Source organism: Eurosta solidaginis, chromosome 3 (assembly GCF_040869045.1).
Source record: "Eurosta solidaginis isolate ZX-2024a chromosome 3, ASM4086904v1, whole genome shotgun sequence".
In the NCBI taxonomy this organism is placed as follows: domain Eukaryota; kingdom Metazoa; phylum Arthropoda; class Insecta; order Diptera; family Tephritidae; genus Eurosta; species Eurosta solidaginis.
Window position 1 is genome coordinate 11,672,474 of NC_090321.1, and position 27,658 is coordinate 11,700,131.

General features: G+C 38.1%; 1 protein-coding gene and 1 pseudogene across 4 annotated transcripts in view; one reads left to right on the top strand and one right to left on the bottom strand.

The window, feature by feature from the left end:
* Positions 1-27,658, bottom strand: part of gek (serine/threonine-protein kinase gek) — a 104,272-nt gene that overhangs the window by 8,144 nt on the left and 68,470 nt on the right. For all 4 annotated transcript variants that reach the window (XM_067770793.1, XM_067770790.1, XM_067770791.1 and 1 more), the window contains 3 exons: positions 12,887-13,090; positions 226-411; positions 62-155 (listed from right to left, as the gene is read on the bottom strand). In XM_067770793.1, the coding sequence (XP_067626894.1) occupies positions 62-155; positions 226-411; positions 12,887-13,090 (484 nt within the window). The remainder of the gene's footprint in view (positions 1-61; positions 156-225; positions 412-12,886; positions 13,091-27,658) is intronic.
* On the top strand, positions 20,650-21,728 carry LOC137247246 (uncharacterized; annotated as a pseudogene).

Here is a 27,658-nt window from a genome sequence, read left to right on the forward strand (position 1 = left end):
ATATGTAGTCCGGTTTCTGGGTCTGAGATGCTGTCGGCCTGTGTAATCCATACATACTCACCTTTTGAATGATTTGTTAACTTCCCGGACAGAAAATCGTCTTCGAGGATTTTTAGATCCAGTTTTTTCGTTAGAACAAATATGAATAAGTTCCTCTGCAAATAAATATTAAGAATATATAAAGTACTTAAGCACCATTGATTTAAATAGGTTAAATATACTTACTTGTGTGTATGTTCGCTAAATATACAATTATAGGCGCATCGTTGACATATGTCAAAACAAAATTCGCTTGTGGCCCCAAAGGCTGTGCTCGTTTCAGACCAATCGATTGTACCCACTCAGCAGTTTGGGTGTTGAAAATGTCCACATGCGTTTCCGAAAAAACTAGCAAATGCCCATCCAAGTAGGCTGAAAATAATTACAATATTTTTTATCTGTTCAATTGCAAACAAAAATCAGTGCTATTAATCGCACACTTTAATCACTTAAGAAATCGTAGTTATATGTATGTACGTTAGACGGTTCTTAAAGTAGCATTTCTATTTTTCAGAAAATAAGTAGATAATCAGGCCTGTTCTGAATTCCGATTCCGATCAATTTTTTCGGAATCGAAATGGATTGGTGTTCTCAATTTCGATTCCGACCAAAAATTATCGGTTTGAAAAGTATTGCCTCTGAGCAGTCGGAATGAAAATTAATTGGCAGATTATACACAAATGTTGCGATATTTGTCTTTCAAATAACTTTTTTTTAATTCTTCATTTTATTTGGAAGAGTTGTGTGTATTTTTTTGTTTAAATTTGAGTTAAATTGGCATAATAAATCTTTCTTTAAAAACTTCTATCAAGAAATCTATTAGGCAAACAAATCGATGCTGATCGAAATGAAGTCGACCTGTTCTGAATTAAGATCCAGCGCATTTTTACGATTCGCACGCACAATAGCACGTCTTCTTGCGTCTGTGCATCCAAAAACCATATATGCGGGCATTTTTTAATTAAAATAAAATTTTATGATACTTAAACAAAAACACATAAACAAAAACAGCTGATTAAACTGGTTACCGAATCGGAATGAAAACGATTCGAAGTCGACTTCGAATCGATTTTTTACAATCGGAATTGAGAACACCAAATAGAAACCGAGTCGAAATCAATGTCGTTTTACTTTTCATTCCGAGTCGGAATTCAGAACAGGCCTGAATATAACATATTTTTAGCCCTACTCTTATTGTTGATACAACAGATGTTAGATGGAAATGGTAAACTCACTTTTAATCCAAATATTCGATTTTCAAACTCATTACAATATTGTGGCGAATATTGCCATCTCTAATGGTATTACATAAAGGCACAACATCATTTAAGCAAGCTACATAAACACATTAATCATCATGTACACACATACATACAAGCAGCAGAGAGATACTCGCAAACGCATGTCATCATCAGCTACTACTTCGCTCACATATACACACGCATATGGTTACACACAACAAATACCCGCGCGCATGGCTGATGACCAGGTAGAGGATTCTAGAAGAAGAACCGTCAAGACATTTGGGCAGAGAGTATAAAAGCAGCAGAAGCTGAGTAGTCCGTAATCAGTTTGATTTAAGCACGCTATTGGTTGCGAAGTATAAGTGTTATACTTCACAATAACACTTATACTTCGCAAAGTAGTCTAATAAAGACCATTTTGCCTTATTGAATATTTGAGTTATTTATTCAACAATTTAGCGATACGAACTTTAGTAGAAGGTGTAAAATAAGTGGAGTTTCCCTAAATTTGTTACAATATGTATTAAGTATTTCAATTTTTTTTTAGATGGTACTGATGTAACTTAAATCGAGTCCAGATGGCTTCTAATTAAGACTCGAGAGGTTCTTCGCAAAGTATCCAAACTACACGGCGCACTATGGGGTTAATTGGAAAATATTGCCTATCAAATTTATCAGTAATGGTCAAGGTTTGAGTGATCGAACAAAAAAAGATTGAAAGACCAATATTTTGCCCATGGTAGAATAACCAGAAGAAAGAAACAGAAATATACAGAATATTTTCGTTATTTGAAACGGTACTGGTGTATTTTCAACGTTCATACGCGGGTAAAATTTGTATCGCTTTGAAAAAATAGGAGTAGAAAAATAAATGGTTTCCAAGGTAGCCATTACAGAAACATACAGCATAACAGTGCCACCTAATGCCAATGCCAAAGGAGATACTTAGGGAGAATCCATGATTGGATATGATGTGAGTAGAAATATTTTGTTTTTATAAGGACCTGTTTAAATTCAACGTAATTATTTAAAATGTCAACAATCTGAAATAGTTTGATATGACCTAACTTATGAAAGTCAAACTGAAAACACGAAAATGATGAATCTCTGTAATTAAATCTAGTAAGGGTCCATCAATTTTAACTTAATAAGTTTATGTGAAAAAGTACTAAAAGTGGGATATTTTACTTCTGAAAAATGCATAAAACAACAATTTTTCGCGGAAAACATTGGTGAAAAACAAAGAAGAATGTAGAGCAAGACAATTGACGGCTTACTTCACCTGGCTATTCCACTATGATTTTGCCGATATGAGAAAAATCGGATACTGATAAAAACTCAAAAAGGAAAATTTGAAATATCTACATATTGTAACGAATCTACTGCAAATGCTCTTATTTGCAACCTTCCCCTAAGTTCTAATCACTAAACTGTTGAATAAATAACTCCAATATTGAATAATGGAAAAATTGCCTTTATTAAAGTACTTCACAATAACACTTATACTTTGCAACTAGCTTGCTTAATAACCAAACTGCCTGATAGCTTAAATGAAACTGATTCTCGCCTCTACTGTTGTCGCCTTTTTATACTGTCTGATTTCCTCGTTGCATATTTCTAGGCTTTTCTAATTCCAGAACTCACTAGTTATAAATTTCTCAGCTACAACTACAGATGTATAATTTTTATAGCTTCTCTCATACCCCATGCGCTTGTATGTGTGAGCGACACTTTCACAATTATAATTGCATACCCTTAGGAGCATCTCAGATAAGATATCTGCATGTGTTTGTGCATCTCTTCTCCACTGCGTGTACGTACATAGGTGTAGACAAAATGATTAAATTATTGATGTGCATTCCCGATCAGACAAATCTCTCGATCTATACGCTGCCAGCCTTTCCAAATGGACCACTTTCATTTTGGTTCGTGGTTTACCGATGGTTTGTATGCGGTACACTACATCGTTGATCCGTTTTACAACTTTGTATGGGCCTTCCCAATTACACTGCAATTTCGGGGACAAACCTTTTTTACGTTGTGGGTTGTATAACAGCACCAAATCTCCTTCCTGAAAACCTTCCGAATTAATTGCTTTATCGTATCTGGCTTTCATCTTGTCACCCATAATCTTTGTTCGTTGCCTTATCAGATCGTGTATTTCTCTTAGCTCTTCTTCCAAATCACCAGTGGATTTCTTGACATTTCTCTCCGCATCGGCAGCTATCCCAAACTTCAAATCAGCTGGCAGTCTAAGGTCATTGCCAAAAATTACTTTTTCAGGGGTTTGGCCCGTTGTCTCATGCATTGCTGATCGGTAAGCCATCAAGAATAATGGTACGCGGCTATCCCACTCTTTATGGAACTTGTCCACTACTTTCCTTAAGTGCTCCTCCAATGTTCTATTGAATCGTTCCACCATACCATCGGACTGAGGATGCAATGCAGTTGTCCATGTTTTTCGAATGCCCAATGATTTACACCAGTCCTGGAACACAGCTGATTCGAAATTCCTGCCTTGGTCAGAATGTAACTCCATTGGTACACCATACCTTGCAACCCAATTGTTTATAAACACTTCTGCTACTGTTTCCGTTTCTTGATTTGGGATTGGATATACCTCTGGCCATTTGCTGAAATAATCCATAACTACCAGTACATATTTGTTTCCGCCGTTTCTAGTAGGAAATGGACCGGCGACATCCATAGCGATCTGAGTTATATTGCTTCATCTGGCCATGACTTCGGGTTTTGGGCCCTTTCGCTCTGCTGCAAACCTCGCAGTTCGCAATCCACTTAGTGACCGACTGACGGCAACCAACCCAATAGAATCTATGTTTAATCTTCTCGAGCGTCTTCGTGATTCCAAGATGACCTCCGCTTGGACCATTATGCAGCTCGTTGAGCACGTCAGGAATCCTCTTTCTGGGAACAACTATCAGTTTCTTTTTCCTTTGACCATCTTCACTCTCCCATACTCGATGCAAGCAATCGGATATCAATTCTAAACTGTTCCACTGTGCCCAATATGACTTCGCAATGGGACTCTCTGCTGACATCTCCTCTCTGCTTGGTCTTTCGTTTCGTTCGAGCCCTTGCATAACATATGACAGATCTGTATCTTCTAGCTGACACTTCCTTAGTTGTTCCTTGTCCCATTCATCCGTACACGTTATAGTCATTAGCCGGACATCTATAATGTCTTCTTTAGCCTCGGCCTTTGAACAGTGCTTGCATTCCAAACTACATGGTCTTCGTGACATTGCATCGGCATTCCCATGGGTACTACCTTTTCGATGCTCAATGGAAAAGTCATAGCTTTGTAGTCGCTCGATCCACCGTTCCAATTGTCCTTCCGGATTACGGAACTGCAGAAGCCATTTCAAAGCTGTGTGATCTGTCCTGACACAACCCACTATTTGTTTGTCCCACAATCTCCATCAAGCTTTGCCCAGATGACTGCTTCTGATTTTGGTGGTATTTGCTGACTCTCTTCCACCAGCACTCGTTTACTGCTGTAGGCTCTCTCGTAGCCGAAATTAAGTGGCACATCCATCCCACTCAGCATTTAGGTGATTCAATTTTGAATTTCCCTACATATCAATACAATTTGATTACTCTTTCTGACTAAATAATGAGTTATCATACAATTGAACAAATGAAATAATCAAATATAAATACTTTTGATGATGAAAAACTAAAAAGCATTTTTCGAGCACTTTTTGGAATCATTTTTGAAGCCCTTTAATCACTAAATTTTAATATTTCATAAAAACCAACAAAAAGAATAATCAAATATGCTTACCTTTGATGATCAAAAACTGAATATAGTTTTTCAATTACATTTTGGAATCATATTTGAAATAAATGTGTTTACTTTAGGTGATCAAAAATGTATAATCATTTCTCATTCAGCTTTCTGAATCTTTTATGAATATGTTTGTTGACTGAATAATGAATTTTATACTTGTTGAAATTTTACTTTTCATTAAAAATTTTATTTTTTTCACATACACATATTTTTTCAATCATGAAGCTAAGAAAAAATACATATATAAAAATTGTATTATTTATGCAAAAGATATTCTTCAAGACAAAAATAATGTAATGGTGCTCGTGAACGAAGATTTCCTCAACCATTTCTCCCGTTCAGTTTCCCAGAAAATACATAATGATTGGACAATACATAGGTTGTGAGCTATTTGAACCCCAGGTAAGTGAAACTATCTTGACATACCTGGATACGGCTTCAACATCCCGTATCGTATCCGTATTTTAAGATGCAGACGATAATGCTGATGTTAGATGTTGTAGTCGCAGGTGTATATCGGTCAAGTTTATTTGCGAGTTAACTGTGGTTCGAATAGCTCACTTTCGCATGCTTTCTTCCCCTGGTGAAATAAGATTATTATGTAGTATCTTATTTTGAATGAGATATGAAGAATAAATGCATCATAATCGCATTCAAAAATGATTCAAAAATCTCAACCAAAACGATTGAAATATGTTCACGAATATGATCAGAAAATGACTGTGAAAAGCCGTCAAATATTACTCTAAAACAACTAAAGTTCAATTTTAAAATGATATCAAATATGAATAACAAGCGTTTCGAAATAGGAATCATAAATGATTATTCAAGAATAATCACATTTATGGTACATTTTTCTCCCGACGATACGTCAATTTTCGAACAGAAAATGCTTTTAAATTTGAACGTTTTTAATCATCTTGGGGTATGATATTTAAATATTTTTTGATCAAAATTTTCAAAAAATGCTGGCTGGGATGTTCTTATATCGCATCGTCTTGCTTTGCATATCGATCTTGATGCCTTGGTCGATTAAGAAGTCCACTCCAATTATGATTTCATCAACAATCTCTGCCACTATAAAATTGTGTAGTACCGTGACGTTCCCAATTGCTACTTCACATGCTACTTCTCCAATTACCTGGGTGTCCTGTTGTTGTTGTTGTTGTTGTAGCGATAAGGTTGCTCCCCGAAGGCTTTGGGGAGTGTTATCGATGTGATGGTCCTTTGCCGGATACAGATCCGGTACGCTCCGGTACCATAGCACCATTAAGGTGCTAGCCCGACCATCTCGGGAACGATTTATGTTGCCACATTAAACCTTCATGCCATTCCCTCCCTCCCCACCCCCAAGTTCCATGAGGAGCTTGGGGTCGCCAGAGCCTCGTCTGTTAGTGAAACAGGATTCGCGGCGATAGGTGAGGTTGACAATTGGGTTTGGAGAAGCTATATATCGCCTCTTACGACAGGCATACCTGGGTGTCCTCTCCCGTGGCTGTACGTAATCTTGCTCCAAGCAATGGTCTTATCTTCTTGTTGACTAAATCTGATCGAATGATGGAATGGGATGCACCCGTATCTACAGTCAGTAAACGTTCCTTTCCATCCACATGTCCTCCGACAGTAAGATTGCTTGACCTTCTTCCAATTTGCGAGATAGAGATTATGGGACATTCAATTGAGGGAGCCAGCTGTCGCCCCTTGCGGCTGACTCGCTTTAGTTTAACGATTGAGTGGATTTGGAGATTTGCTCGTCTCCTTCAGCTCTGCGTTTACGGCCACCGACATTGCTGGAATTGTTAGGACTGCTACTGCAATAACGTGCAATGTGCGCTGGCTTCCCACATTTAAAACATTTGACGGCACTATCGTTTTTCTGCTGCGTTCCTTTTAATGCTTCCAAAAGTGTACACAGTCTGGCCTTTCAACTTCCACGCGATGAGCTTTGTATGCGGGCTTACTCAAAAGTGACGCTGTTTCCTGAGTCAGTGTGTGGGATACCGTTTCTGCGAATGTGGGTTTTAAGTTTGCATATGTCGCTCGCTTCGTTTCGACGTCCCGTATGCCAAATGAGCCAACCTTTCAACATCCGAAGCAAACTCTTGCAAAGTCTCATTAGCTTTTTGGTAACGATTTTGCTATTCTATTTGAAATATCTGTTTCCTGTGTTCGCTTCCGTATCGCCGTTCTACAGCAGCCATCAATGCGTCCTAACTGTTCCGTTCGTACTCTGGAATAGTCTGTAAGATTTCGGCAGCTGGTCCTTTCAATGCTACGAAAAGTGCAGCAACTTTATTTTCCGCATTCCAGTTGTTCACTGCCGCGGTCTTCTCAAACTGTAGCTTAAAGACCTGGAAAGGAACAGAACCGTCAAAGGGCGGTGTTTTTACCTTTGGATTACTCGTTGAAACTGCTGGGCGATTTAGTTGCAACTGCTCGATACGTCCTCTCAAAGCATCCACCTCGGCCTCGATTTTTTCTTCAAACTGTAAAATATTTGTATCTTGCGCCTCCAACTTTGAGGAAATACGTCCTTCTTGCTCTTCCAGTTCAGCAGAGATCTGCGATGATATCTGTGCTGAAATTTGCGCCGACATTTCGGATATACGCGTTTCTTGTGCTCAATCTTCGATGTTATACGGTTCTCATGGGATTCCAGTTGGGATATCATACACGTCTTCTGTTCTTCCAATTGTGATGTCATACATGTCTTCTGTTCTTCCAGTTGAGATGACATTGTCGTTGTTTGAGCAGATATTGCAGCTAAAATCATGTTCAAGTCTGTGCTCGTAACTGTCTGCGGTGTTTCTTCCATTTTTGTTGTTTCCTCGCCATCAAGATGCAAGTCATACTCTTCCACGTCAATTCCTTCTAATTCCATTGCCTGTCGTAGTCGTTCCTGAAGTTCTAGTTTAATGCCGGTTGTATTCAATCTACGGCTCTCCAACTCCTTCTTCAGTTGCTGGATCTTCAATTCACTTAACTTTGGCATGTCCAAGTTGTATTTGAAATCTTCAGAATTTATTCAACAATTCCTCTTTTGACACCAATTGTAACGAATTTACTGCAAATCCTCTTATTTGCAACCTTCTGCTAAGTTCGAATCACTAAACTGTTGAATAAATAACTCCAATATTGAATAATGGAAAAATGGCCTTTATTAAAGTACTTCACAATAACACTTATACTTTGCAACTAGCTTGCTTAATAACCAAACTGACTGATAGCTTAAATGAAACTGATTCTCGCCTCTACTGTTGTCGCCTTTTTATACTGTCTGATTTCCTCGTTGCATATTTCTAGGCTTTTCTAATTCCAGAACATACTAGTTTTTTTCTCAGCCACAACTACAGATGTATAATTTTTATAGCTTCTCTCATACCCCACGCGCTTGTATGTGTGAGCGACACTTCCACAATTATAATTGCATACACTTAGGAGCATCTCAGATAAGATATCTGCATGTGTTTGTGCATCTCTTCTCCACTGCGTGTACGTACATAGGTGTAGACAAAATGATTAAATTATTGATGTGCATTCACGTCACTGCTTAGCATCGGCTTAGAGATGGCAGTACCCCTTAGTGTTGCTAACATTCTTAACAATATGTTGAAAAAAATCTTTACCGTTTTTTATACCCAGCTGTACTTGTACACAGGGTATTATGACTTTGATTGGATAAAGGTTGGTTATACAGGTATAAAGGAATCGAGATAGATGTAGACTTCCATACATCAAAATCATCAGTATCGAAAAAAAATTTGATTGAGCCATGTCCGTTCGTCCGTCTGTCCGTTTACACGATAACATGAGTAAATATTGAGATATCTGCACCAAATTTGGTACACGAGCTTATATGGACCCAGAATAGACTGGTATTGAAAATGAGCGAAATCGGATGATAACCACGCCCACTTTTTATATATATAAAATTTTTTAAAGACAAAAAACCTGATTATTTAGTAAATAATATAGCTAGAATGTTGAAATTTTACGTGTGGACTGATATTGAGACTCTTGATAAAAATAAAAATTTTAAATGGGCGTGGCATCGCCCACTTGTGATAAAATCAATTTTACAAATATTATTAATTATAAATCAAAAATCGTTAAACCTATCGTAACAAAATTCGGCAGAGAGGTTGCCTTTACTATGAGGAATGCTTGAAGAAAAATTAACGAAATCGGCTAAGGACCACGCCCACTTTTATATAAAAGATTTTTAAAAGTGTCGTGGACGAATAAAATAAGCTATATCTTTGCAAAAAAGGGCTTTATATCGATGGCATTTCATTTCCCAAGCGGATTTATAACAATAGGAAAAAGTTCAAACTTAAAAAAAATGGGCGTGGCGCCGCCCCCTTTATGAATAAGCAATTTTCTATGTTTCGGGAGCCATAACTCGAAGAAAAAATAACGGATCTTAATAAAATTGGGTACACAAATTTTCCCTATAGCAGGAAATATTTCTAGAAAAAATGGACCAGATCGGTTAAAGACCACGCCCACTTTTATATAAAAGATTTTTAAAAGGGTCGTAGACGAAAATAATAAGCTATATCTTAGCGAAAAAGAGCTTTGTATCAATAGAATTTTACTTTCTAAATTGAATTATAACATTAAATTGGAAAACACTAAAAATTTTGAAAATGGGTGTGGCACCGCCCCTTTTTTGTCTAAGCAATTTTCTATGTGTCGGGAGCCATAACTCGAAGAAACATTTGGCGTTTAGCAGGAAATATTTTCAGTAAAAATGGACTAAATCGGTTAAATAGCCTTCTTTTATATAAAAGATTTTGTAAAAGTGCGTAGATGCAGGTAATAAGCTATTTCTAGTAGAAGCTGGAAAATTTCGTTAACCCTGCCCTTTTTTTTTGTAATAATGCTTTTTAGGACAATGGCACTATGTGTGTTTATGTTTATTGTTCTGTTATATCTTTATTTTAAAATAAAGAGTAAGGAAATCCCCAAATCTGAAGGAAAACTGGATTATTACCCACCCAAAGTCATTGGTGTTAGCCTCTGTATCCTTTTTGCTTCTTTTAAACGAAAATTAGTTCAGAATAGAATCATATATATATGTATTATTGCGCAGCCTTGTAACACTATTAAGCACACAAAACAAAGAACAACAGCATTTCAAGTGTACAGCTGGGTATGTAATATTCGGTTTCACCCGAACTTAGGCTTCTTTACTTGTTAATTATTAAAAATAAAAGCATTTTTTACTAAAAATCAATCCTACTATACAGCCGTTTTAAAACAGGATATGGATATCAACATTAGCCGTGTTTTTTTATACACACGTATACGTTTACGTTTGCGCGTGAAAAAAACGCCTATCCTCGCTTAGATAATGCTTAGGAGACCCATCTAGCGGCAGTGGTTAAATAACTAGCTACAGCCACAGGGTGTACCGAAAGCGGAGACACAACCCTCTGATGGCCATAGGGTTTAACATATAGCTAAATAAGTTGCGATGAATTGTGGACACACATAGAATACATAGAATTAGTGTAGAGGGTGAAACAAAAGCACATATTTCAGTTACATCTGAGTATAATGCGTATTGAAATTTAGTAGTACTTATTTTATGCGCAGCAATTTCAGAGGTGTATTTAAAGTTTGACGCTTAGCAGCCATATAAAGTGCAAGCGTATAGACGTTTACGTGTAAAAAAACACGGCTATTATTACTAAAGCTAACACACATTGAACTTAACGTGTTTGTAACTTTCCAACATATGCCGTTTTTTTATTGATAATAAGTATTCTGGTCTAATTGGATTGTGATCTTTCTATGCATGTAATAAAAAAGTTCAAATTTGAATTCCTTATACGCGAATTTGACGACTTTAACTTCGAGAAATAAATCATTCATTCCATGGCTCATTTATATGGTTGGCTGATCTGATCATTTTCATTTCACTGGTATAGTGATTGTCAAAAGGAGATCGCAAACGCAAAATGTAACCAACACGTTGACAATTATTTACTACCGAGGTGGTCAACTTTTTATAAAAAATAGTTTCATATCACTTTAAGTTATTTTTTTAGAAAGTGCTAATTATTTTTCCACAACACACAAGAATTGCAAAGTTGTATGCTTTCTCTCCATTCCATTCGCCTAACACCAATAAGCAGATTTTGAACAAGGTATGCTGCTGCTGTAGAGATGAGCCAACCATATTGTGACGAATATTAGCATCACTAAGCTGCTACTAAATAAATGCACAACAACATTAAAGCAGCCACTCTTAAGTAGAAGGCGGCGAAGAGATTTCTCATCTCACACACACACATGTAGTCATCAGCCGAAGTAGTTACTCACATATACAAACACACGCATATGGCAATAGAAAACCAGACCAATTCTAAATATTCTCGCGGAATTTTGTTCTCGCGGTTTTTTTAATCCCCGCGGAAAAATTCCTCCAATTCTGTTCTCCTAGGGAGAACTATAATTGGGGAATAGGGATTTCGAATTTTCGAAGTCAGCTGTTTTGTCAATTGAAATTTGTTGCACATTTCTTCTTTTGTTTAAAAAATTGAAAAGTTTAATTATTGTTGCAAATTTGTTGGAAATTAAGAAATAAAATATAAACAATGCACAGTATTTATAGCATTTCATGTGATATTCACTGAAATGAGTAATGAATTGGTGCCACAGCAACATCAACAGCGGAACATAAGAAGAAGACGGCCGCATAACACAAATCTGCCGGAGTTGCCTGCTTTCATTCAGCAAAGCAATTTTCTGGCGGCCAAGTTGAGTTGAATTCGTCCTTCATCATATGCCAAAATCTATTTAAGCCTTATTAAAAAATCCTTGCGCAATTTCTGGATGGCTGCATCAAATTTGTATACCAAGAGCTCTACCGTTGCTTATGATATACTTTTCGACTTAAAATAAAGAATATTGTGGTTGTAGTTGTTGTTGTATTAACAGTGAGAATATTGTGGTATAATATAAATACATCTTTTAGCACAAATTTGTACAAATAAGTGTTCTTTCTTAAAATAACCAATTTCCTTTAACTATTTTGATGCATTCCCTTTAATTTAACAAGTGAAAAAACTCCTATGAAATGGCAGAGAAATCTCCCTCTCCCTCACATTCATAATACCTACTTTTCTCCCATAACCGGTTTCCGCTTTTTCGAACATTGTTCAGAATAGGAGGAAAGGGAGAAGTGAAAAAACTCACAAGGAATTTTTATTTAGAATACGAGGAATGGGAGAAGGGAGAAAACTCGCACGGAATTTTCGTTTAGAATTGGGCTGAACATAAACTACAAATATACATGTATATAGATGACAACCAAGCAGGACATACAAAAGTTCTAGATGAAACGTCTAGACCTTAGGAGAAATATGCGAACGAAGCAACAGAGAGTATAAAAGCATCGCAAGCTGGGCAATCATTATTCAGTTTTGATTTAAACACGCTTTTGTTTGTGAAGTATAATTGTGAAGTACTACTCCCAAAGTAAACTAAATAAATACCAGTTTGCAATACTGAATATTGGAGTGATTTATTCAACAGTTTAGCGATTCGAATGTTAGCAGAAGGTTACAAATAAACGGAATTTCCCAAAATTCGTTACAATATAGTAGAACCATGCTTCATTCTTTATTACGACGGCAGTATAGATTTTGAGTTGCTGAGCTCAAATGCGTAATAATGATGGCTATAATTCAAAGATTGCTCAAGTCTTGACAGAACGGAGGAACATGAAATGCGCCATATTTGTGTACAAAGTTATAACGACAATACACAATTTGCTACTTACTTATGTGAGTTGGGTTAGCCGGATACGTTATTTCACGGTCGCGCGATTTTCTGCCTTGCAAATCAACATAAATGGCTAGAGTTTGGAAAACTAATAAATACTCTCCGAAAATGCCTCCAGCACATTGTATTTCTATGACACGAACAGCGTCGACACCGGAATAATTTAAGAAGGCACATAATTGATTTTCTGGATGTATAAGAGCTGTAAATAAATAAAGAAAAATAAAAAAATACATTTCATATTTATGCATTAAATTATGTCCATACGTACGATTAGTACAGTCAGTGTCAAAAGAAAGTGTACACACGTGGAAAATAACAATATAAGCTCTACTTTACGGGTTTCCGGGTGAAGCAATGGAACATTTTATATTTTTGTAAAATGATATGTAATTCTGCGTAATCTATTGGAAAAACAAAGACAATACTCTTACAACAAAACAGGCTATAGACGAAAAAGCGGAAATACTTCATATTGTGACGAATATTAGCATCACTATGCTGTTAGTAAATAATCACAACAACAAGTACAGTAAGCAGCCAAACTTATGTACATGCACACACACAATTAGCGGCTCCAAGTGAAGAGATATCTCACACATACACATGTAGTCATCAGCCCAAGTTGTTGCTCACACATACACACGCAAATAGCTCAATTACCAAGCAGACGATAAAACAGTTCCAGAAGGCGCTTCACAAGGCAGTCGGTTCTATGTACCGGAGCGACTCGCGATTTTCCCCGACCAAGGACTGTCATTTCAGTGTGACCTCATCTAATTTGTTTCGTCCCTCCCACAAATTGTCATCCTCCCAGCAGCTCCTTGCATCAGGACTGCTCCATATTCTCTTACTCCGGGAAGGCATCGAATCCAATCCGGGTCCGTCTCCTGACCCCGGTCCTGAGAAATGGTTTTGCTGCATCTGCCGGAAAAGAATCTTTTTAGGACGGTCATACTCTGTTCAGTGTGTCTCGTGCAAGGGATGGTTGCATCGGACAGGTTGTTCTGGGCTTGATCCCAAAACCCGACGTCCACGTAACTTTTATAAATCTTTTGTGGCTCCTTGCTGTTCACGCCCAAGGGCGTCCCGTAGTCTACGCCTAAGCGCCCCCCCCCCCCCCCCCCCACTACCTTCCAGCAGCCCCGCCGCTCAGAAAGCCACAACAAGTACCCGCTGCTGCTCGCTCCCCACGGCGCCAACAACTCAAACAGCTGATACCACTCATAACTACTACCTTCGTAGTAGAGTTGGTAGCAATGCTGAGCATCAGCCCCTGGCCCCGTCTTCCCCCCCAGGTCAGGGAACCAGACTCTTAATTCCTACCTCCGTTTGCACCGTCTGCCAGCACAGAATATATAGGTTTGCGATATCCGCCCAATGCCGCTCCTGCCTTGGGTGGTGCCACTTTCCTAGATGTTCTGGTCTCCGCGACGGCAACCCCCCGACGGGTTTCATCGCGCCATGTTGCCAGGTCGCAAACCCAAATCATCCGGGTACCCCAATGCTTGCCCAAGGACGCCCAGTCCCAGGGCCACAACAGCAATTGCGTCCTGGCCTTCCACAACCCAGGCGTAGTCACCCGTCACTTACCCCCAGAGTGGCGACGTCTCCCCTTATGCACTTCAGAATTCTGCAGTTAAACTGTAATGGACTAACTGGGAAGATTACGGAGATAGTCGATTTCATGAAGCGGCACAACATCCGCATTGCTGCGATTCAAGAGACTAAACTCACAGCAAGATCTGCATTGCAGACCTGCTCTGGGTATAATGTCCACAGGAAAGACCGCGAGAGCGGAAATGGAGGCGGTCTCGCGTTTATCATACACCACTCTGTGCAATATTATATATTTGATCCTGGCATCGACCGCAGGGACAATGTCTTAGAACGTCAAGGCCTATCTGTCCGGTCAGGCGATGCAAACCTAGAAATCATCAATATTGACATCCCTCCTCACACCTGTTGCCCCAGTGGATACCGCCCTAATATCAGGGCCTTACTCACTGGCAACAATCGCATTATCTTAGGCGATTTCAATGCCCATCATGATCTATGGCATTCAAACGTGCGGGCGGACAGTAGGGGTGAGATGTTGGCGGATCAAATAGAAGAAACTATGTTCTGCAAAATAAACGGAGACGCCCCCACACGTATGGTAGGAAGCTGTCACAGCTCGCCAGATATCTCAATCGTGAGCGCAGAACTCGTAAACTGCGTCAACTGGCAGCCGATGGTAACATTGGCATCCGACCACCTGCCCATACTTATTTCGCTTGAGCGTACCGCCGACTTCATCGTCACTGAAAAACGCACTTTCATAAATTTCAAAAAAGGAAAGTGGGAAGAATATAAATCCTTTACAGACAGCCGCTTTGCTGCCCTTCCTATCCCGACTGATGCCCGCCAAGGGGAGCGTGCCTTCCGTAAGGTCATTAAATCCGCCTCGGCACATTTTATTCCCGCCGGGAGAATTCCCGAAATCCGGCCCCACTTCCCGGTGGAGGCCGCAAACTTAGCGAGAGAACGTGACCTTATAAGACAGCTTGATCCAGGCGACCCCCAAATAAGGGATATAAACCAACGCATCAGATTGCTTGTGGATGAACACAAGCGGGCGAAATGGGAGGAGCACCTAAGAGGTTGTAACCTCTCTACCGGTGTGGGTAAACTTTGGTCCACCGTAAAGTCCCTATCGAATCCGATTAAGCACAAAGACAAAGTTTCCATCGCCTTTGGCGACAAAGTGCTGTCGGACGCGAAAAAATGCGCGAGCGCTTTCTGCCGACAATATATAATGCATCCTACGGTCGACAAAGATAGACGGAGAGCCAATAGACACGCACATAAACACAAATTCAGCGCGTCACCAATCACCATCACCGCTAAAGAGGTTGAGGACGCCATTGGTCGTGCTAAACCATCCAAAGCAGTGGGCCCTGACGGCATAGCCATGCCGATGCTTAAAAGCCTAGGGAAAGAGGGTTTCAAATATTTAGCGCATGTCTTCAACCTGTCTCTTTCCACCTTTGTCATACCTGAGAAATGGAAAATGGCCAAGGTGGTCCCGCTACTAAAGCCTGGGAAACCAGCTAACATAGGTGAGTCGTATCGTCCGATATCTCTCCTATCGCCAGTGGCAAAGACGCTTGAAGCCATTTTGCTCCCTTATTTCCAAGCAAATTTGCAGCTAGCCCCTCATCAGCATGGCTTCAGAAAACTCCATAGCACTACCACCGCGCTAAATGCCATTAGCACCCAGATAAATTGCGGTTTAAATCAATACCCCCACCATAGAACAGTACTCGTAGCGCTACACCTATCAAAAGGTTTTGATACGGTCAACCATGGCTCGTTACTGCAGGACTTGGAAGGGTCTACCCTTCCCCCATGTCTTAAAATGTGGACCGCAAATTATCTGGGTGGTCGGCAGGCATCGGTGCAATTTAGAAACGAAACATCAAAACCAAGGAGAATTAAACAAGGGGTGCCACAGGGTGGTGTCCTATCCCCACTTTTGTTTAATTTCTACATATCTAAGCTGCCTTCACCACCGGAAGGAGTCACAATCGTTTCCTACGCCGATGACTGCACAATAATGGCCACAGGCCCAGGCCCAAAGATCGATGCGCTATGCAATAAAATAAACGGCTACCTCCCTGATCTCTCCAGTTTTTCGCCTCGCGAAACCTGGCATTATCACCGACTAAATCTTCCGCGACCTTATTTACAACATGGACGTCCCAAATGTGGACCATTTTGAACATCCACGTCGATGGCACTACGCTACCGACTGTCCTACACCCCAAAATCTTGGGTGTGACGTTTGATCAGGATCTACATTTTGGTGAGCACGCAGCCGCAATTGTTCCGGGAATTCAGAGTCGTAACAAAATCCTCAAATCCCTCGCTGGCAGTACTTGGGGAAAAGATAAAGAAACGCTCATGACTACATACAAAGCAATTAGCCAGCCGATTACGTGCTACGCGTCACCCATATGGTCGCCAAGCCTAAAAATCACCAACTGGAAGAAACTACAGGCCTGCCAAAATACTGCTCTCAGAATCGCCACGGGCTGTCTTCTTATGTCCCCAGAACACCATCTGCATAATGACGCGAGAATACTCCCCATCAGGGAGAGAAATGAGATGCTGACCAAACAGTTCCTGTTGAATACCCAGAAACCTGGGCATCCCAACAGACATCTGATTGATGAACCAGCACCGCCTAGGGGCTTAAGGAGTCATCTCCGTAAGCATTTTGAGGAAATACGGCACCTGAGAACCCAGCCGTATGAAGTGAAAAAACACATTCATGTCCTTGGTGAACTCCATAAACAGGCGTCGGAACTTTATGCCGGGAATTGCCCGGTGAATCCAGTACTTAACGAAAATTATCCAAAACTCGCGGAAGAGCAACGCATACTCCCCAGGGAAACGCGTGTCACTCTTGCTCAACTTCGTTCTGGATACTGTAACAGGTTAAACTCTTACCTATCCAGAATCAACCCCGACATACAAAATGTATGCCCCGCTTGCAATGTGTCCCCACATGACACCAACCATCTCTTCAATTGTAATGTGGAACCAACGCCTCTAACACCCCTTTCGTTAAGGTCCACCCCTGTTGAAACGGCATTGCTACAACAACAACAACAAGGCTTAACGTCTAGACCCTAGCAGAAATATGCGGACGATGCAACAGAGAGTATAAAAGCAGCGCAAGCTGAGGAATGACTAATCAGTTTGATTTAAACACGCTATTGTGAAGTACATGATATTGAAGTAATTGTACTACGCCCAAAGTAGACTAGATAAATAAAGACCACATTGCAATACTGAATATTGGAGTTATTTATTCGACAGTCAGCGATACGAACGTTAGTAGAAGTTGCAAAATATCAGAAATTCCACAAATTCGTTACAATATTTTTGGTGTAAAAAGAAAGAGTATAAATTGGCGTTCATGTTACAGACGCCGGCTTTGTATGGCAGGCGACTTCAATGAACTAGTTAAAGGGTAGTCGCGATTTTTGTTTATATTGATCTAACAATATTTTTCACAATGAAAAGAGAACGTCTATCCACATTCGCGAACTTGTGACATCATTTAAAGGGGAAAAACTGGCACCAAATTGGAGATATTAATGTTATAGAAGCCACAGTACTGTAAAAAAACGATTGACAAAGTAAGGTAAATTAGAGAATGGTTCCAAATTAGGCAAACCACACAGACTAAGTGGTGCTGAAGTATGGTCAGTTGTGCGAAATGTTATGAAAAATCCTTCGGAAAGTGCTGTCAGATTATCCAAAAGATATTTCAGAAACATCATGTGTGGCGGTAAGTGCCAGACACTTCGTCGGGCATGATATGCAAACGATCTACATGGGCTAGTTCAACTGAAAAACTTCTTTTATCCAAACCCAAAACCAAATAAAACGCTTAAACTTTGCTAAAGAACAGTCTTATTACATGTTGTTTTGGCATGTAGTTTACGCAACGTCCCTTTAGCAACGGAAGGAAATTTGAGGTATCAGGGAAGAAAAAAACAACAAAAATATGGAGAATAAAAAGCACAAGTGTCGAACGCTACAAATTGGGCTATCTGAAGAATAAAGAATGAGATGAGTTGCAGTGCCGAAAAATTTGGTTTTGTGGCAGCATTATGAATACTTTTATAATAATAAACGATTGGCATCCATATTTTTATACATTTCAAAGTATTGTGGCAACACTAGGTGAAGCCATTTTAAATATAAAGCCGTGGTTACTCACGAACGTACGTAGAAAAAACGTGTCAGCTGACACGACCTATCTTATGAGTGTGCAATGTAAACGAAAACTCACCGACGTGCAACGCCCGTACGTACGTAGCCCGGAACGTAGAAATCAAAACAATTTTGATTTTTTCCGTAAGAACGTGTCAGCTGATCGCTCTCTCACTAGACAGAGTTGCCCAGTAAACTTTTGTGCGCTAATTTTTGACCGTTTGCAGTCTTATACAAAAGCACCTAATTAAAGTTTGAAAAATTGTGAAAATATTTCGAAATAATTATGTAAAAGTGCAGATTAGAAATATGTAATCTATTTATATTTAATTAATATTAATTCCAGCATTTTACAACATCAAAAATTAAATTGGAAAAAGTTGATGTTTCCATAATCATGCATGCAAAATGGTCAATGGCAACAGTGCTTATCTGTAAACAATACACACACAAATATGTTATGTACATGTACACAGACGCACACAATGATTCCTACGGGCTTGAGAGTTCGGTCAAACGTGCTTCGTACGACAAACGGCCGTACGTACGGCACACGTCGGTGGGTAATTGCCGCATAAGGCAGTTGGTGAATAAACGTGAGAGAGTAAAGATCATAATATCGTGTTTTATTGGTTCGTCGCTTAAAATATCAGAAGTGCTTTTCTTACCCAAAATGCCTAGTGAAAAACTAAATGCGTATACTGTTGAGCAACTCAAATCATGGTTACGTGCACTAATAAAGACATCAGGCAATAAAATAGAATTAATTATCCGTTTGCAAAACGTTCCTGACAAAATCCGTGGAAATTTCGAAGATCTTGCAGTCGACGTCGACGCTACGCGAGACCAAAAATTTTGGAATATAAAGATATTGCATGCGCGAACTTCGGTGGAAAGCAGCGGAGCGTAACAAAATTCTAGTAGGTCACTTTCACCACACCAAAAACTTTAACACAATTTTTAACATAATTTAAGCACAGAAATACACTGATTGGAGTTGTAGTGAGTAAAAGTTAAAATTCTGAACACATTAGCTGAATAAAAAGTGTACAAATAATTATTAAATAACAAATACAGACAGTGGTAGTTTAACAAATTCTGCTGTGGTAAGTGGTGAATGTGACCTACTAGAATTTTGTGAAGCTTGCCTCACACTATTTTTCGTCTATGCAATCTCTCTCTATTATATCGTTTCTGGCGAGACAACAGCGGAGACAGCAGCGACAACGCACAAGCCAACGAAATCAACGAAGAAACGAGCAGTGTGGAAATCGTTAACGAAAAAAGTACAAAAATTCAAAGTAACGAAGAAGCAATTGAACAAACGACTGTTGCATCTGAAGAGAAAGAGTGATAAAAAAGAATGTGATTCAAATGAATGGCTTCTATTAAAATATGAGCTGGAGCAAATATTATCGAAAAGTAAAGATGTTGCAGGCGCAAACTTCGGTGGAAAGCAGCGGAGCTTCAAAAAATTTTAGTAGGTTACTTTCACCACACCAAAAACTTTAATACAATTTTTAACATAATTTAAGCACACAAAATACACTGATTGTAGTTTTAGAGTGTAAAAATGTAAATTCTGAACACATTAGCTGAATAAAAAGTGTACAAATAATTATTAAATAAAAAATACACCCAGTGGTAGTTAACAAATTTTTTTGTGGTAAGTGGTGAATGTGACCTACTAGAGGTTTTGTGAAGCTTGCTTCACACGATTTTTCGTCCCTGCAACATCTTTACTTTTCGATAATCTTTGGTTGGAGTTACTAAACCGCGAGTGTGAAATACAAAAGAGAGAAAACGAAATACAAAAGAAAGAAAAAGAACTGTTGGACAATGGTTGTGAACAAAAGAGTATTTCCAACAAGCAAAAATTAGCTGACGTTAAAAAACTTATTTCTGAATTTTCTGGTAACGGAGATTGCTTTAAAATGTGGCAAACTCAATTGCAAAATATTCGGAGTACTTATAATTTGGATGACAGCAACATGAGAGCCTAATTGCAAATCGGCTAAAAAGTAACGCATTGAGTGGTTACACTCTGGTGCTGATTTAATCACAATGTCTTTCGATAAATTCTTATTGGAAATGAGCTCTTTATTCGAAGAAAAAGCAAGTAAGTTGGTGTTAAAGAGAAAACTTGAAGCCAGACAGTGGTTGATTTCTGAATCGTTCGAAGAATATTTTCATGCGAAATTGAAGAAGATGAGTTGGTTGAGTATTTAGTAAAAGGAATACCAAATGAAGCATTGCGCTCACAAGCCAAAATGCAAAGGTTTCGCAACATATATGAATTGTTAGACGCATTTAGAACAATTCAATTACCAAAGTTCCCATTAAGAAAAATTACACCAAATATCAAAAATGAGCAACCAAATGGCGAGCAACAAGTAGTCACAGCTAAAAGGTGCTACAACTGCAACTCAGTTGGACATTTAGCAAATGAATGTCGCAAATCCAAACGTGAGTGGGGTGCTTGTCATGTATGTGGAGTAGTTGGCCATTATGCATCAAATTGTCAACAGAGAAAGATCGCGCCAGTTCACTATGTCACTAATTCGATGGAAGATGATGAGTTTGTAAGGTCTATTCATTATAAGTTTGTAAATTCTAAACTTTATTATAAAACTTCTTTAGACTCACTAATTGATACAGGAAGCATTAGCATTATTCGCCAGAAGTTCGTACCAGATGTATTATTAAATAAAAATAATAACAGGTTTTTGAAATACAGTGGCATAAATAAAAGCCCTTTATCTATTATTGGAAATGTAAACAGTTTTGTGTTTTTTGAAAATGAAAAAATTGAATTAAAATTTTTTGTTGTAACAAATGAAACAATGAGTTATCCTATAATTTTAGGTAGGGATTTTTTAGCTGAATCTAATTTAAAATTAGAATGTAAAGATAAAATTCCAAAATGCGAAATTGAAAGTGATACATACGATAAAGAGTGTGATAGGTTAATGAAAATTGAATCCGATACTACACAGGTTTTTAGAGAGTGTAATGCGGTAATGGAAATTGAAGCTAAGAAGTTTGCTTTCTGTTTAAAAATGTCGATATAAATATTTGTGCAAAAGAAAGATTTAATAAGATGTTTCAAGATTGTTATGTAAACTGTAAACGCCCCTATACGCCAAAGATTAAATGTGAGATGAAACTATTACTGAGTTGTGAAAAACCATTCCATTGTACACCAAGAAGATATCTTATAGCGAAAAAGAGCAGGTTAGATGATTTATTACAGAACCAAATAATTCGACCTAGTAATTCAGAGTATTCTTCTCCCATTGTGTTGGTAAGGAAGAAGACGGGTGATATCAGATTATGTGTTGATTTCCGTAATTTAAATAAGGTTACTTTAAAAGATAACTTTCCATTGCCTTTAATTGATGATTTGCTTGATCGGCTATCAAATAAGAGTATATTTTCGTTACTAGATTTAAAGAGTGCATTTTATCACGTACACAAGGCAGAAGAATCAGTCAAGTACACTTCTTTTATAACACCTTTGGGCCAGTATGAATTTTTAAAAATGCCTTTTGGCCTGAAAAATGCGCCTTCAACATTCCAGCGTTTTGTCAACCATGTTTTCGATGATCTTATTCGAGCAGAGAAAATTGCAATTTATTTAGATGATATCATGATAGCCACAAGTACCGTTGATCATCTATACATTTTGCAGGAAGTGTTTGATATATTAGTACAAAATAAATTGGGATTGAGATTGGACAAATGCCATTTCATGGAATCAGATATACGTTATTTAGGGTATAATAAATCGAGTAAGGGTATACGACCGGATGAAAAGAATATAGAAGCTATAGTTAATTTCCCAATCCCTAACAATACAAAGGCTGTGCAGAGTTTTTTGGGTTTGTGTTCTTATTTTAGAAGATTCGTTAAAGATTTTTCACGGGAAGCTCAGCCCTTGTACAAACTCATTAAAAAGAATGTTAAATTTACATTTGGTGAAGAAGAATTAGATTGTTTTGAAAGTCTGAAAATCAAATTAATTAAGGCGCCCATTTTAGCAATTTACGACCCAAGAGATGATACAGAGCTGCATTGTGATGCAAGTTCTTTAGGATTTGGGGCAATATTATTACAAAAGAAACGTGACGGAAAATTTCATCCAGTTTTTTTTTTCTCCAAAGGTACGAGTGAATCTGAATCCAAGTATCACAGCTTTGAGTTGGAAGCTTTAGCTATTATTTATGCTCTTCGGAGATTTCGTGTATATTTACAAGGGTTAAAATTTAAAATAGTCACTGACTGTAATTCTCTTATGCTAACCTTGAATAAGAAAGAAGTTAATCCTAGAATAGCTAGATGGGCACTTGAATTACAAAATTTTGAATACACACTTGAACATCGTAATGGAAGTAAAATGTTGCATGTAGATGCCCTGAGTCGCATTTCAAATATCTTAATGCTTGAAGAAAACACATTTGAACAAAATCTGTCAACTTGCCAAAATAGAGACAAGAGATTTACTGAAATTCGGGGGGAGTTAGAAAATATGGAGAGCAATGTTTTTGAAATGCGAAATGGCTTAATATACAGGAAATACGGACAAAAGATATTAGTTTATGTGCCATTGGAACTGGAAGGAAATTTAATGAAAATGTATCATGATGAAATGGGTCATATGGGGTGTGATAAAGTTTTCAATGCCATAATAAAAGCATATTGGTTTCCTAACATGAAGGAAAAAATTAAGCAATATATTTCAAACTGTTTGAAGTGTATTGCATTCTCACCAAAAAGCGGGAAACATGAGTGGCTCTTACATAGTATATCAAAGGGAAACGTACCATTCGAAACTTTGCATATAGACCACTTTGGTCCAGTGTCACTTAAACACTCAAAAAAGACGTATGTATTTTTGGTTATAGATGGGTTTAGTAAATTTGTTAAATTATATGCGGTGTGTTCAGCAGGCGCGAGGGAGGTCCTCAGCTGTTTAAAATCTTATTTTAGTAGCTATAGTTGCCCGAAAGTATTGATATCTGATAGAGGAAGTGCATTTACATCTAAAGATTTTGAAAGTTTTTTGGAAAATAACAACATAAAACACATTAAAATTGCAACGGGCTCACCATAAGCCAATGGCTAAGTAGGGTGCGTAAACCGTAGTCTTATTTCATATTCATATTTCATATCTTTATTAAGTCAAATGGTAACAACCTTACTGACTAGATTACAGGTTAACTTAGTACTAGTTTAACAATTTTAAAGTAAGATTTACTGAGATAAGTAATAGGACTCAATGCGTGCCTTAAACAGAGACCTTGGCATGGCAAAGTCCAGGTCAAGGCTTCTGGATAGGCGATTAAATTCTACAAGACCTCTTATAAGAGGTGCGAAACTGAAGTAATTCGAACGCAGCACTTCAACGCGGAATGTACTGTGAAAGCGGAGAGCTCTGTTAGGGACATTGAAATTCAACTGCCCAAGTAGTTCTGAGCAGTCAATGGCACCGGATATTATGTCAAAAAGAAACATTACGTTTTGAACAAGACGTCTAACTTCAAGTGGCAAGACATTGATAAGCATGCATCTTGCATTGTAGGGTGGCAGGGGATTAACAAAGTGCAGAGGTTGAAGAGCAAATCGTATGAACTTGCGCTGAATTCTTTCAATTCTTAAAGAGTGTGAGGAGTATATGGGATTCCAGATGACTGATGCATACTCTAACTTGGAACGCACTAAGGCATTGTATAAGATTTTCCTGGTATATGGGTCCTTGAAATCCTTGGCATATCGTCGCAAGAAAGCTAAGTTGGTATAAGCCTTTGGTATGAGAAAGTTTACATGATTACAAAAAGTAAAAGATGAGTCAAAAATTACGCCAAGATCGCGAAACTCATTAATTGACGCAAGAGTTACATTTGAAATCGAGTACGCGAATGAAACCACATTCGTAGACTTAGTATACGTCATGTGGCAGCATTTATTAATATTGAGTCGCAGATTATTTTGACAGGCCCAATTATTTATAGCATTCAGATCTTCTTGCAGACGCAATGCATCAGAAGTACAGGAGATTCTCCGAAAGAGTTTTAAGTCGTCAGCATAAAGCAAATAATTGGAATTGTTTATGCATGAGCCAACATCATTAATAAACATTAAGAACAAAATAGGACCAAGGATGCTACCTTGTGGTACACCCGAAGTTGCTGAGAATTCATAAGACTTAGTTCTCTCGATTTCAACAAAAGATATTCTATTTTCCAAATAGGACTTCACCCACGACAGAAAGCTTGAGTGAAAGCCCATGTTTTCAAGTTTCCACAGAAGTAATTTGTGCGAAACTGTGTCAAAAGCCTTGGAAAAATCCGTATATATGGTGTCAACTTGACATCCATCCTTAAACGCAGAGACACAAAACTGAGAGAAAACAGCCAGATTTGTAGTAGTCGAACGTCCCGCAATGAAACCATGCTGACATGGATCGACTATTTTATTTATAGCGAATGATACTTTGTTTTTAACTACCTTTTCAAAAAGTTTTGAACATGTTGACAGTTTGGATATTGGCCTATAATTTTTTACTTCATTTTTATTGCCTGACTTGAAGATAGGAGTGATAGACACCAGCTTCCAGCGATCAACAAAAACTCCAGACGATAGCGAAATATTGAAAATGTGGCACAGTGGCACACAAAGAGAAATACTACACTTCTTAAAAAAAAAAGAGGACAATCCATCAATATCATTTTTGATTGAGGTCTGTAAGGAGGATATACCCAAGATAATATCGGTCTCAGACAAGGACAGAGACCCAAAGTCTAAAGGTTTGGGGCTATCAGTAAGATACCTGTTATCAAAGTTATCGGCCTCAACAACAAACGTAGATTTGAAAAAATCAGCAAAAAGATTTGCCGAATCGACCAAACTGTTGGAGCAAATGTCATTAAATTTGACACAGGTAGGTATATTAGAACAACCTTTCTTTGAACGAACAAAGTTCCAAAAAGATTTAGGATTAACATCGCGGGTTCGAATCGAGCTCAAGGCCTAACAATAATTTTTTATCATTATTATTGTTATGATAAATTTTTTCTTAATTGAAAAAATTTTTAATTTAGAATAGAAGAAAGAAAAAATTTTAGACAACTGTCAAAGCTCGTTGTATAGATCCATTTCGGGAACTGCTAAATTCCTTCATCGGCAACGTTTAGGCGCCGCTGCTATAACCATTCAGCCATCACAGCGGTTTTTTGTTTGTCTTCATTAATCCTACTTCTATTCTGTTTCGTGCCAATTGATATTCACAACACTGCGACATCTGTTGCAGAATGGCTGTGAAAATTGGACTTGTTTGTTGGCAATGCCGCCATAGTGTCATAATTTATTGACACTTTTTTCCCCGTGCTCTGGGATGTATTAACAATTTTTGTTGTTATATCGGCCTACTGATTTTAAGATCGCGGGTTCGAATCGAGCTCAAGGCCTAACAATAATTTTTTATCATTATTATTGTTATGATAAATTTTTTCTTAATTGAAAAAATTTTTAAATTAGAATAGAAGAAAGAAAAAATTTTAGACAACTGCCAAAGCTCGTTGTATAGATCCATTTCGGGAACTGCTAAATTCCTTCATCGGCAACGTTTAGGCGCCGCTGCTATAACCATTCAGCCATCACAGCGGTTTTTTGTTTGTCTTCATTAATCCTACTTCTATTCTGTTTCGTGCCAATTGATATTCACAACACTGCGACATCTGTTGCAGAATGGCTGTGAAAATTGGACTTGTTTGTTGGCAATGCCGCCATAGTGTCATAATTTATTGACACTTTTTTCCCCGTGCTCTGGGATGTATTAACAATTTTTGTTGTTATATCGGCCTACTGATTTTAAGATCGCGGGTTCGAATCGAGCTCAAGGCCTAACAATAATTTTTTATCATTATTATTGTTATGATAAATTTTTTCTTAATTGAAAAAATTTTTAAATTAGAATAGAAGAAAGAAAAAATTTTAGACAACTGCCAAAGCTCGTTGTATAGATCCATTTCGGGAACTGCTAAATTCCTTCATCGGCAACGTTTAGGCGCCGCTGCTATAACCATTCAGCCATCACAGCGGTTTTTTGTTTGTCTTCATTAATCCTACTTCTATTCTGTTTCGTGCCAATTGATATTCACAACACTGCGACATCTGTTGCAGAATGGCTGTGAAAATTGGACTTGTTTGTTGGCAATGCCGCCATAGTGTCATAATTTATTGACACTTTTTTCCCCGTGCTCTGGGATGTATTAACAATTTTTGTTGTTATATCGGCCTACTGATTTTAAGATCGCGGGTTCGAATCGAGCTCAAGGCCTAACAATAATTTTTTATCATTATTATTGTTATGATAAATTTTTTCTTAATTGAAAAAATTTTTAAATTAGAATAGAAGAAAGAAAAAATTTTAGACAACTGCCAAAGCTCGTTGTATAGATCCATTTCGGGAACTGCTAAATTCCTTCATCGGCAACGTTTAGGCGCCGCTGCTATAACCATTCAGCCATCACAGCGGTTTTTTGTTTGTCTTCATTGTTAATACATCCCAGAGCACGGGGAAAAAAGTGTCAATAAATTATGACACTATGGCGGCATTGCCAACAAACAAGTCCAATTTTCACAGCCATTCTGCAACAGATGTCGCAGTGTTGTGAATATCAATTGGCACGAAACAGAATAGAAGTAGGATTAATGAAGACAAACAAAAAACCGCTGTGATGGCTGAATGGTTTTAGCAGCGGCGCCTAAACGTTGCCGATGAAGGAATTTAGCAGTTCCCGAAATGGATCTATACAACGAGCTTTGGCAGTTGTCTAAAATTTTTTCTTTCTTCTATTCTAATTTAAAAATTTTTTCAATTAAGAAAAAATTTATCATAACAATAATAATGATAAAAAATTATTGTTAGGCCTTGAGCTCGATTCGAACCCGCGATCTTAAAATCAGTAGGCCGATATAACAACAAAAATTTAGGATTAAC